The sequence below is a fragment of the Pinus tabuliformis genome, chromosome Q (assembly GCF_031772625.1).
Source record: "Pinus tabuliformis cultivar Carrire ecotype Pingquan chromosome Q, CPIR1, whole genome shotgun sequence".
NCBI lineage: Eukaryota > Viridiplantae > Streptophyta > Pinopsida > Pinales > Pinaceae > Pinus > Pinus tabuliformis.
The window spans coordinates 455,176,774-455,189,737 of NC_142296.1; the positions used below are offsets into that span (position 1 = coordinate 455,176,774).

The window sequence follows — 12,964 nt, forward strand, 5'->3', positions numbered from 1 at the left end:
CTTTCCATCCATGGCGTTTTAGGAACTGCCCAGCGGCCAGTTTCACTATGGAGCTCATGAGAATTCATTCTAATCTTTGCTATATTAATTTTCTTTTTTGAGCTACTTAGAATAGAGAGATACTTTTGATCTTCAAGGGTGGGGTTGATGACCTTCTTATAATAACTTAATTTTCTTTTAGACGTTAAATCTTTCTCACACCACAATTTTTCTTTGAACTTAGAAGTAACAATATCTTTAATGTTATTTATGTTTTGCAAAGCATCATTCTCATTGATCTCCCAATAGTTTAACCAGGCCCTTGTGTCCTTATGCCATCCTCGGTTAAGCCTTAGGTGATTTTGGCTGGAATTTAAAGCTAGCTTAGGAAGTCTATGATTGTCTATGTTATTGAGCTTGTGCTTGTACATCAAAAACCTAAGCATAGCTAGGCTCTCAATAGAAGAAAGACCTGCTTCTATAAGGAGAATATGATAGGGTGTATTACTTTTAATTTTCAGGTTATAAGTTATAAAACGCTTCTGGATTTGCTCAATCTTCCTCCATGATTCTCTGGAGATGCTGCAGCCCCAAACTTCACAGCCATATAAGATAACAGGAGTGACTAAAGTTTCAAAGAGGAACTTCTTTTTATCCCACATTACGAGGTTTGCTGTTTTACAATTATTTTCAAGACCAAAATAAGCTTTCCATCCCCCATTGATCCTTTTCTCAATGCTATGGTTCCAGTTGAGCTTGTGATGGATATCAATTCCTAGGTACTTGTAAGAATACACTTCCTCCAAGTTATTATTGTCATACGTAAAATTAGCGCAAGTGTCCTTCTTAGATTTGATAATCATAACTTTTGTTTTGTCTGTGTTAACAGTCATACCCATGGTAGAGCAGAAATCCTTAAGAAGCTTGAGTTGCTTATCAAGATCAGAAGGGCACCTTGCCAAAAGAACAATATTGTCAGCATAGAGAAGAAGGACAATGACTATCCCAGCTAAGATTGTGCCACCACATCCTGCTTCTTCTAAATAACCTTCGAGCTTATCGATGTAAATGCCAAATAGAGTAGGGGAGAGGGTGCAACCTTGTTTAACTCCGATGTTACACTTAATATCTTTTGACCACCCCTCATTTTTCTTTAGCTTGGCAATTACATTCTCGTATAGCCTTATAGCAGCAGCTCTTAACTCAAGAGGAACCTTTAGCTCTTCTAACCTATTCCAAAGGTTGTATCTAGGAACCGTATCGAAAGCCTTTCTAAAGTCTACAAAGCAGCAAAATAAATTGGATTTATCATTACGACATTCCTCCGCAATAATCCTTAGCTTAACAAGGTGGTTTGTATATATAATTTACTCAAATTAAACGAAAAGGCAAAGGCAACAAGATTTTATGTTAATAAATATGGGCAATGTATAGTGCACCTCTCACATTCTCTTTTACAATTTTCTGTTCCATTTTTCCCAAACTCTCCCGTCAATTAGTGATGAAAATATTAATAATGCGATTTGTGTGGGTTATTTACTACTATCATTACATTAATAAATACATATTAATAGAATATATGTTAATTGGTGGTGCTTCTTTTAATTAAAATGTAAAATACATATTAATAGAATATATGTTAATTGGTGGTGCTTCTTTTAATTAATGGTTTTAATACCAATACCATTATTTGTTTTACAAATTCAAATAGAATGAAAAAAAATAAGTGTCACATATTTTAAAAATATTTTATTCAAATTTTATAGGATAAAATAATGTTATTTTAAAAATCACTAAAATTTTATAGACATTATATAAAATTATTTCAAATTTAAATTTTTCTTCAAAACTATCACATAGTTTATTTAATATAGACTAGCCAATGTTTATATAATTCTAAATGATTTTTCATAATAAATTCGTATAGCAATTTAATAATTATATTAATGGTAAACATGGATAGAAAAACATTAATTGGAGTGGTAGGTAAGGGTTTAAATATTCTATTTTCGAGGGTGGAAAAATTTTGAATATAAGGAAGCAAAGTTTGAATATCTTGATATTGACATGAATAGTGGCAGCTATTGTGACTCCATGCCAAAACAATATTCCAAGTGAAAAAACACAACACATTAATTGAGGAATATAAGCTAATTAATATTTAAAATATTATCACTTGAAATAATAAAAATATACCAACACATTTTTATTTATAACTATAAAATAAAAAGTCAAATTTAAAAAAACAAAAATAATGAGCCAAAAAGAAATATTGACAGAAAACTTTGATAATAAACGAATCTACAAAAATACTCCAACCACAAAATTTTGAGAATGTGGTAATTCAAGTATTATTCCTCGAAAAAAAAAACACTAAAGTCAAACCCTAAACTAATCAATAAGTGTTGTTCATGTAACAAATCTGTATTAAGTCATAGTAATAAAATTAAAACTAAACATTTATTACCATATTACCATAGTAATAACCTCAATAATTCATAACTTTACCAAGGACTAAGGTTATCATGGCAAAAACTAAAAGTAATTCATTATCTATGCTTTGCAATGAACTGACACTCTAAACCTTAGATTTATTAATATGCAATAGTTTATAGTCCCTGGTGGGATCGTTTACATGCATGAACCATCAACTTAAGGTGGCAGTTGTTTGTATTTATTCAGAATAGTACTAAACCAGATTTGGCGTTAATTTCTCATTGGCTTTAGTCCTTGATATCTTGCCAACTGTATGTAATATTTAATAGACGTGGTTGTCCTCGCCAGGTGGCATTCTAATCTGCTATAAACAATTCATCAGTTGCACTTTCCTAGGGATCTACCTACCTCATCAACGACTCTTATTAATTTGACGGACTACACAATGTACGATGGTTTTGATCTACATTTCTTGGTGGTTTCGTTCTGGATCAGTATTGTGTTTCGGCTCTACTCCAGTTTAATGGCTTGGGCCCTGGTTAATCTAGTGGCTTTGCCCAAAGTAGAGTCATGCTTGTTCATTTGCTCTGCCCCTCGGCATCTGGCTGCATTCGGAACTTTTTTTCTCTCTTCCCTTGACTTTTTTGAATCATTGGGTTTGATATGTCGTGATAGGGACTCCTCATGTTATAGCTCCAAGGTAAGCTTTATCAGTTTTTCATGTCTTATATGTTATTGTTAGCTCTTATGTAGTTCTTTATGGATATTGTCTTTTAACCACAAGCTATTTGTTTTGTCTTCGTGGAGGTCCTTCAGGTGCCGAAACTCCCAATTGGTGCCAAAGCAAAAAATACGCTTCCCGGTTCGTGTCTCAAGAGGAAGAACCTAATGCACCAGGTATTTAATTCCTATGCTCTTTCCCTTGGCAAGGTCTTGGGGCCAAAGGGCCGGGATTTAAGAATTTTGGTATTTTTATGAGGGTTTTCTCGGATTATGGAGAATTTCTCCTTCTTTTATTTCCTTTTTATCTTGTTTCAGTTTGAATGGTTCTGCCATACTCGGCTTACGGATAATTGGCCATTTCGTGCAGCGAGGGTCATAGGATTTTATAGAAAGCTTGTGTGGTTGTAACTACTATTAGATCTCTCTGTTAAAACATTGAATGTAATAGCTCTATTTATATATATGCTTCTACAAAAATTCGATAAGGTTTGTTTATTTGAATAAGTCATATGAATTTGTCGAGGTCTTCCTTATTCTGGTAATGTTTCTATTTATAAAGTGGCGAAGATTTCATATTTCTTGGATTGTATGGTGGTAAAGGAACATCACATCCTTTCATGTAGAGTCTGGTCGTAGCTCAGAACTTCTCAGTTTTCTCTTTTGCACTGCCATGATTTGTACAAGTTTGAATACCTAGTTACTCTTGTTAGAAATTATAGCTCTTTTTCTGTCTAGACTTATAGTGAAATTATGTAGACAACTAGGGTTTAAATTATGATAATTCTATATATAATAGCAATCAGAGGGTTCTAACATTTTAATGACTTTGGACAAACAATCAAATTTCTATATATTATGAGGGTTTCCTTCTATTTTGAAATGGGGTTTTTCTTCCTTACAACAAAGTTTTTTTGCTAGAGTCTTGAACTTATATTTCTATAGATTGTAGGTTGAGTATAATTTCCTTCCAGTTGAACTAGTTAATTTTATGATATATATTTCTGTATGCCTACGACTAGACTTTTCAATTACTAGCTTTCATTTCCTATTTTGTATTTGGTATCGCTTTCTATTCTTAATTAATATTGCAATTAATGAGGGCGATTCCTGGCATTACTCATATAACTTCTATTAAGAAAACTTTTGAAAAGAAAAACCCATCGTTTAAATAGAAGAAAACCTACTGTTAATTTTCTAGAATTCAATAGACTTTTAAATCATTCAGTGACACAAGAAAAACTTCTTGTCTAGATGATTCTAAGCTTTACCAAAAAATTATTACTTATCTATCATTGTTGCTTCCAAACATATTTTAACTTATTTGAATATGTTGTTTCCAAAATTGGGTCTACACACAGACCTGTGCTCTCTTTTCCTCCCAACCGTGACATTCACTATGCCAGTGAATCTCCCCCTATGCTATCCTTGAATGAAGGGAAAATTCCTTCTCTCCTTCAAGACTAGGTATATATCCAGCTATCTGGTCTTAACCAGGCATAGCTCTTCACAAAAACTATTTGACCTCTCAGCACAGTCTTTTTTTCTCTTTTGTTAACTTCCAGATGATCTCAGATACCCTTATCCTCTTGATCTCTTCCCTTTAAAATACCCTCCAAGATTTAGTTTTTGTTTTCTTGGAACACGTAACTATATCTTTTAACTAATTAATCAAAAGAAAACAATATTTACTAATAACTACAAAATTCCCTTCCATAACTTAATTTAAGAACATTTTATAAATTTCAATAAAATTAATAGTTTGTTTGGCTGCAGTAAAAACAAATATTTACATTAATGGGTTATATTACATCTCCACCCCCTAAAATGGAACATCATCCTAATGTTCTTCCTCCGCAAATAAACCTGGAAAGTTTTATTTCATAACTTGCTCATCTTCCCAGGTGGTCTTTTCCGGTCCATAGTGCTGCCACTGCACTTTAACCTGGCTCATAACTTATTTCCGCAACATTACTTCTCTCCGATCTAGTATAACTAGAGGTTCGACCAAGAACTCGCCTTCTGATTCCACCTGAACATAGTAACAAAATTCATTAAGTCTTTAACCAGTTTATTTAATATCGTCTTAAAGAGAAAAAAAAAAAAAAATATATATATATATATATATATATATATATAGAGAGAGAGAGAGAGAGAGAAAATGTTACTTGAATGTATTTCCATTTGATTACATGATTAGTGTCATAAACATATTTCTTAAGTAGAGAAACATTAAAGACATTGTGTACAGGAATATGACTGGGTAAGGCAAGCTGGTAAGCCACAGGTGTTATTTGAGCCAGGATTTGAAAGGTTCCGCAAAATCGGGTTGCTAATTTAGCACACCGAGTCCATTGCAAGGTGTTTTTCTTGGCTCGCACATGAATGTAGACATGATCCCCTACTTGGAATTCCCAGAAGCTCCTCTTCTGATCAACAAAGTTCTTTTGCCGGTCCTGAGAAGCTTTTAAATTGACTCTTACCTTTCTCACCATTTCCTCCATCTCTTCTAACATATCTGGTCCTAGCAATAGCTTGTCCTCCGGTCCACTCCAAATCAAGGGTGTCCTGCACTTGCCCCCGTATAATACCTCAAAGGGACTCATTTGTAAGGACACATGATACCCATCGTTATAGGAAAACTCCACCACGTGTAGATAATCTTCCCATTTAGTGGGTTGTTGCATTACATAAACATGCAACATGTCTTCAGTAACTCGATTCACTTGCTCAGTCTGCTCATCCATTTGTGGATGATATGCTGTACTAAAGTGCTGCTGCATGCCCAATCCCTCAAACAGGGCTTTCCAAAAGGCTGATGTAAACTTTACATCTCAGTCAGAAATGATCATCTTGGGGATTCCGTGCAGTTTAAAAATGTTCTACACAAAAATATTAGCAATTCAGACGTCTGTATAAGTTGATTGGACAGGTAAAAATACGCAAATTTGTTCAATTTGTCCATCACCACCATTATGGAGTCATTTTGCTTTCTTGATTTAGGCAACCTAGTAATGAAGTCAATAGATATTGTTTCCCATTTCCATTCTAGGATGGGAAGAGGGTGAAGTAACCCTACTGGACATTGGTTTTCAGCTTTCACTTGCTGGCACTCCAAGCATTTGGCTAAGTACTCTGCCACCTCCTTCTTCATACCAAGCCAGAAAAATTCTTTCCACAGGGAAAAAATCATTTTCTGGTATCCAGGATGGCCTACACAAGGAATCTTATGGTATTCATCCAAAATTAAATTTTTAAGATGTTGCTGGTTAGGTACATATATCCTCTTCTTATAAATCAACAAATTTTCTGCATTTATTTCATAATCTAGTTGTTGTTTATGGTTGCTAGGAATTTTTGCTTTCTACCATAAATGTTTATATGTTGAATCTTGCATGGATGATTCTTGAATCTGCCCAAAAAGGTAGTTCGTGATTCACTAAAAGAAATTTCATATAAACAGTTTACCTTCTGACTTAAAGCATCTGCCACCCGATTTTCTTTTCCTTTTAAATGTTTGATTTTGAAATCGAATTCACTCAGGAAATCTGCCCAACGAGTTTGCCTAGCATTTAAAGTTGGCTATTTGAAATAATTAATCAGAATATGGTGGTTAGTCATCAACAGAACATTCTTACCTAATAGGTAATGCTGCCACATTTTTAAGGCATGAATGACGACCATCAGCTCCAAATCATATGGTGAATACTTCTGTTCATATTCTTTAAGTTTTCTAGATTTGTAAGCCACCACTCTACCTTCTTGCATTAATACACAACCCACGCCTTCCTTACTAGCATCCATACAAACCACATATTCTTTGTTGGGATCAGCAATGCTCAGAATAGGTGTTGTGGTAAGAAGGTGTTTGAGTTGATCAAAGCTCCTTTGATAATCGAAATTCCATCCGAAAGCCCTTCCTTTCTTTTGCAAAGAGGTAATAGGATATTCCGCCTTAGATAAACCCTCCACAAATCTACGAGAGTAACCAGCTAGGCCCATAAATGATCTTATATCGGCTACATACTTTCGTACCAGCCATTCCATAATGGTTCTTATCTTTTTCGAATCTATCACAATTCCATCCTTGGTGATAACATGTCCCAAGCATTGGATTTTCTCTTTAAATAGATCACATTTACTATACTTGGCATACAATTGATGTTCTCTTAGGACTTGTAGAACAATACAGAGATGCTCCTTAGGTCCCTCCATGTTCCGAGAGTAAATTAGTATGTCATCTATGAAGATTAATACAAATTTATCTAGGAACTAATGGAATATGTTGTTCATGAGACACATGAAGGTAGATGGGGCATTAGCTAGCCCAAAAGGTAAAACCACGAACTCATAATGTCCATATCGTGTCCTAAATGCATTTTTTGCAATATCTTCCTCCTTTACCCTGATCTGATGATACCTAGAACGAAGATAGATCTTTGAGAAGATGGTTGTACCTTTCACTTGTTAAAATTACTCGTCTATACGGGGAAGGGGGTATTTGTTTTTAATGGTCAACTTGTTTAGCCGACGGTAATCCATGCACATTCGCAGGGTCCCATCTTTCTTTTCAACAAATAATACCAGAGCTCCCCAAGGGGACACACTAGGGCGGATATACTTCTTATCAAGAAACTCATGGAGTTGCATTTTTAATTCTCTTAGTTTTGGTATGCTCATTCGGTAAGGTGCTCGATAAACTGGGGAAACTCCTAGAATTAGCTCGATGCTAAAGTCTATCTCTCTTTTTGGTGGTAGGCCTGGTATTTCTTCAGGAAATACGTCTGGAAATTTTGTATCATAGGTATATTCTCTAGTGATACAGATTTGTCTTTTAAGTCAACATACCCTACTTGTATGGCATAAATGTAACAACCTTTTCTAATGCATTTGGCTAATTGGGAGGTTGTTATATGCCTTAATTGCAAAGGTTTCTGCACACCTTGAATTTCATGTCTCTTTCCTACCTCATCTTAGAAGCTAACAATTTTTGTCTTACAATTTATGAGTGACTAGTGTTTCTCCAACTAGTCCATGCCAATAAGAATGTCATATGACCCCAGGGGTAACACATTCAAATTAACTAAAATAGGTTGACTAGCTATTTTTAAAGGACAGTTGTTTACTTTCGACAAAACTCTTCTTTTTTCTCCTAAACTAGTTGTACTAACCATGGATTTTTAAATTTAACAGCTTTTAACTTACATCGTTCCACTATCTTGGGACTAATGTAACTTAAAGTGGCCCTGGGATATATTAAAATAGAAGAGGTATGGTAAAAAATAATACCTTCAAATTCAACCATAGTCAACTGAAATTCTGCTTGTTGATCTTCAAGAGCTATGTTAATTTTAAGGATGCTCCTTGCCACTTCTCCCACTGTAGATGCCTCTTAAATTTGTGAGATCTCATCTGCTCCCTTGTGGTGGGGACAATTTTTGACATAATGTGGGCCTCCACATCCCCAAAACTGTACTAGTGGTCTGTTAATAAATTCTGCTTCATTTTTGTGAGCCTGTTCATTTGTCCTAGTTTCAGCTCATATCTTAAATCGAGGTTTATTCACATTTCGATTAGTTTGACCATTATATAATCCTTTGTTGTTGGTGCCCTTATTCCCCTTGTGGCTGGGAATAAATTTATTTCCCTTTTTATCAGCCCATTTTTTACTCATATCACCCTTTGGTTTATTTTGCTGATAAAATATCCATGCTTTCCGAATGACTTCATCCCTAGTCTTTGGGTTGTCAAATTCCAACCTTTCCTTCATGAACAATGGAATATTGTTGATAAACCACTGTACTTTGGCCTTTTCTTCACGAATATAAGGAACATACCATAATAATGATGTAAATTTTGTTATAAACTCATCCATGGTCATTTGGCCCAGTCAGAGATCATGTAATTCTTTTGCTTTCTCATCATAAAACCTTTTGTTTATATATTTTTCCTTAAAAAAATTCTGGAATTTCTCCCAAGTTATTTTTTGTTCATTGACCCCACGGTCTATTTTTACTTCTTCCCACCACAAGGTGGCTTTCCCTTGAAGCTAGAAAATGGCCAAACGAGCCTTCAAATTGTAATGATATTCGTACAACTAGAAATACTTATTCATATTAATTAACCATGCTTTTGTCGCTTCTTCTTGCTCACCATCGAAAAGAGGAGGCTTCCAAAACTCGACTTGAAGTTCAATTTTTTGCTTTTTTTGAGCCATGTGATTAAACACATTACCTGATTCTTCTTCTTGGTTTTCTTCACCTCCTTCCATTTCCACATTTTTTGTTCGGGACTCTTGTTCCCCAGTTGTATGGTCGTGCTCTAGGCTGGGAGCTAGTGGTCGATGATTCTATCAATTCGATAGGATTTTTAGAATATTTTCTTGTTCCTGCATCAATCTTTCGTTGTTTGCTCGGAGTCGGGCCATTTCACCTTTCAATTATATCACGATCACCTGGATGTTTGTATTAGGATTTTGTGGCTCATCCCCCAACTGCACCCAGACCTCAAGATTGCCTTCCTGAAATGGTGTTGGCCCTGTTCCCAATATGGAACTGTGTGGTGGATTCCTAGTTCACCTCATACTGGATTTTGCTGCCTCTTGCGTGCACAACATCGAGTTTGTTATTCCTTATTCCAGAGGTCTTAGTTTTGGAAACCTAGCTCTGATACCATATGTAACACATCCATATTAAGTCATATTAATAAAATTAAAACTAAACATTTACTACCATATTACCATAGTAATAACCTCAATAATTCCAAACTTTACCAAGGACTATGGTCTTCATGGTAAAAGCTAAAAGTAATTCATTGTTAATGCTTTGTAAGGTCTTCATGGTAAAAAATAAAAGTAATTCATTGTTAATGCTTTGCAATGAACTGGCAGTCTAAATATTAGATTTATTAGTATGCAATAGTTTATAATCCCTGGAGGGATCCTTTACATGCATGAACCCTTAACTTAAGGTGGGAGTCATTTATATTTATTGAGAATAGTACTAAACCAGATTTGGCATTAATTGCTCATCGGCTTTAGTCCTTCATATCTTAACAACTGTATGTAATATTTAATAGACCTAGTTGTCCTGGCCCAGTGGCAATCTGATCTGCTATGAACAATTCATCAGCTGCATTTTCTTAGGGATCTGCCTACTTCATCAATGGATCTTATTAATTCAATGGACTACACAGTGTATGAGGGTTTTGATCTGCATTTCTCGGTGATTTTTTTCCCGATCAGTATTGTGTTTCGGCTCTACTTCGATCTGGTGGCTTGGGCCCTGGTTCATCTAGTGGCTTTGCCCAAAGTAGAGTCATGTCAGTTCATTCGCTCTTCCGCTTGGAATCTCACTGTGTTAAGAACTTGTCTACTCTCTGCCATAGACTTTTCTGAATCCTGGGGTTCGACCTGTCGCAACAGGGACTCCTCATGCTATAGCTCCAAGGTAAGCCTTACCAGTTTTTCATGCCTTATATGTTATATCTCTTACATAGTTCTTTATGGATATTTTCTTTTAACCATAGGCTATTTGTTTTGTCTTCGCAGAGGTCCTTCAGGTGCCGAAACTCCGATTTGGTGCCAAGGCAGAAAATCTGCCTACTGGTTCGTGTCTCGAGAGGAAGAACCTAATGCACTAGGTATTTAATTCATCTGCTCTTTCCCTTGGCAAGGTCATGCAGCCAGAGGGCCGAAATTTTAGAATTCTGGTATTTTTATGAGGTTTTTCTCAGCTTATGGAGAATTTCTCCTTCTGTTATTTCATTTTTATCTTGTTTTAGTTTGAATGGTTCAACCATACTCAGCTTATGGAGAATTGGCCCTATAATTTTTTGCCTTCTCTTAACTGTGTAAATTTAAAAAGGGTTTCGTCCATACTATGTAATTTTTGGATACTTTTCTCAGATCACCGTTTTGTGCAGGTAGGGTCATGGGATTTTATAGAAATCTTGTGTGTTTATAACTATTGTTAGATATCTCTGTTAAAACATTGAATGTAATAGCTCTATTTATATATATGCTTCTGCAGAAATTTGATAAGGTTTGTTTATTTGAATAAGTCATATGAATTTGTCAAGCTCTTCCTTATTCTGGTAAAGTTTCTGTTTATAATGTGGCGAAGATTTCAATATTTCTTAGACTATATGGTGGTAAACGAGCATCACAGCCTTTCATGTAGAGTCTGGTCGTAGCTCAAAACTTCTCAGTTTTCTCTTTTGTGCTGTTATGATTTGTATAGGTTTGAATACTGAGTTATTCTGGTTAGAAATTACAACTCTTTTTCCATCTGACAAGTATGGTTTTTTTTACTTCTGATAATTTTATATATAATAGCAAATAGAGGGTTCTGACATTTTAATGATTTCGGAAAAATAGTCAAATTTCTATATATTATGATGGTTTCCTTCTGTTTTGAAATGGGGTTTTTCTTCCTTATGGTGAAGTGTTTTTGCGAGTCTTGAACTTATATTTCTATAGATTGTAGGTTTAGTATAATTTTCTTCCAGTTCAACTAGTTAATTTTATGATACATAATTTTGTATGCCTACTAATGGACTTTTCAGTTACTAGCTTTCATTTCCTGTTTTGTATTTGTTATTCGATTTCTCTTCTTAATGAATACTGCAATTAATGAGGGTGGTTCCTGGATTTACCCATATAACTTCTATTTAGAAAACTTTTGAAAAGAAAAACCGATCCTTTAAATAGAAGAAAACCTACTGTTATTTTTCTAGAATTAAATAGACTTTTAAATCATTTTGTAATACAGGAAAAACTTGTTATCTACATGATTCTAAGCTTTACCCAAAAATTATTAATTATATGTTTATGATGTTTCCAAAAAGATTGTTATTTTTCTAGAATTAAACAAACTTTTAAATCATTTTGTAACACACGAAAAACTTATTATCTACATGATTCTAAGCTTTACCCAAAAATTATTACTTATCTATTTATGCTGTTTCCAAACCGATTTTAACTTATCTGAGTATGTTGTTTCCAAAATTGGGTCTACACATAGACACTCTCTTTTCCTCCCAACCATGACATTAGCTATGCCAGTCAATCCCCCCATGCTATCCCTGAACCGAGGGAAAATTCTTTCTCTTCTTCGAGAGACTAGGTGTATATCCAACTATCTGGTCTTAACCAGACGTAACTCTTCACAAAAATTGTCTGACCTCTCAGCACAATCTTGTTTTCATTTTTTTTAACTTCCAAATGATCTGAGATACCCCTATCCTCTTGATCTCTTCCCTTTAAAATATCCTCCAAGATTTATTTTTTTTCTTGGAACATGTAACTGTCTCTTTTAACAAATTAATAAAAAAAAAAAAAAAACAATATTTACTAATAACTGCAAAACTCTCTTCCATAACTTAATTTAAGAACAGTTTATAAAGTTCAAAAAAATAATAATTTTTTGATTGCAATAAAAATAAATATTTACATTAACGGAATATATTAGACTTCCTAAGCACAAACTATAAATCAAAGCCCTACACAATGTACTGGAACTCATCACTCAACCCATCAACTTGTCGTTACATCAAACTGTCGTATCTTTCCTCGAGAAGCCGATGTGCACGCCATTTAGCATGTCAAAAGTGCCTATACATCATGGATGGATAGATTTCAGAATCCTTTGGCACTACTCTTACATGTATATGTCAGTGTGCGCGCCCTTTAGCATGTCAAAAATGCATATACGTCATGGATGGATGGATAGATTTCAGAAGTCTTTGGTATCACTCTTACATGTATATCCTAGCACAATCACATTTACCAATGGGATTGATATATATGAAATACATTTACAACCACATT

The 12,964-nt window shown here is 34.6% G+C and overlaps 1 protein-coding gene across 4 annotated transcripts; it reads left to right on the forward strand.

Annotated features, from left to right (window-relative positions):
• Positions 1–2,897: 2,897 nt before the first annotated feature.
• On the forward strand, positions 2,898–11,071 carry LOC149220163 (uncharacterized). Of its 4 annotated transcripts, none has more exons than XM_089382740.1 (4): positions 2,898–3,115; positions 3,223–3,312; positions 10,522–10,583; positions 10,685–11,071. In XM_089382740.1, exons 1-4 carry the CDS (start codon positions 2,939–2,941, stop codon positions 10,782–10,784), a joined length of 429 nt encoding a protein of 142 aa, XP_089238866.1. In that variant the 5' UTR covers positions 2,898–2,938; the 3' UTR covers positions 10,785–11,071. The 4 variants fall into 4 exon arrangements, with proteins under 4 accessions (XP_089238866.1, XP_089238867.1, XP_089238868.1 ...); XM_089382741.1 differs by having other exon boundaries at positions 3,232–3,312; XM_089382742.1 differs by lacking the exon at positions 10,522–10,583.
• The last annotated feature ends 1,893 nt before the right edge of the window (positions 11,072–12,964 follow it).

Coding starts and splice junctions, on each gene's coding strand:
- LOC149220163 (XM_089382740.1), top strand. CDS start 2,939: ATGGCTTGGGCCCTGGTTAATCTAGTGGCTTTGCCCAAAGTAGAGTCA. Junction 3,313..10,521: donor GGAAGAACCTAATGCACCAG/GTATTTAATTCC, acceptor TCTCTGCCATAG/ACTTTTCTGAATCCTGGGGT. Junction 10,584..10,684: donor CCTCATGCTATAGCTCCAAG/GTAAGCCTTACC, acceptor TTGTCTTCGCAG/AGGTCCTTCAGGTGCCGAAA.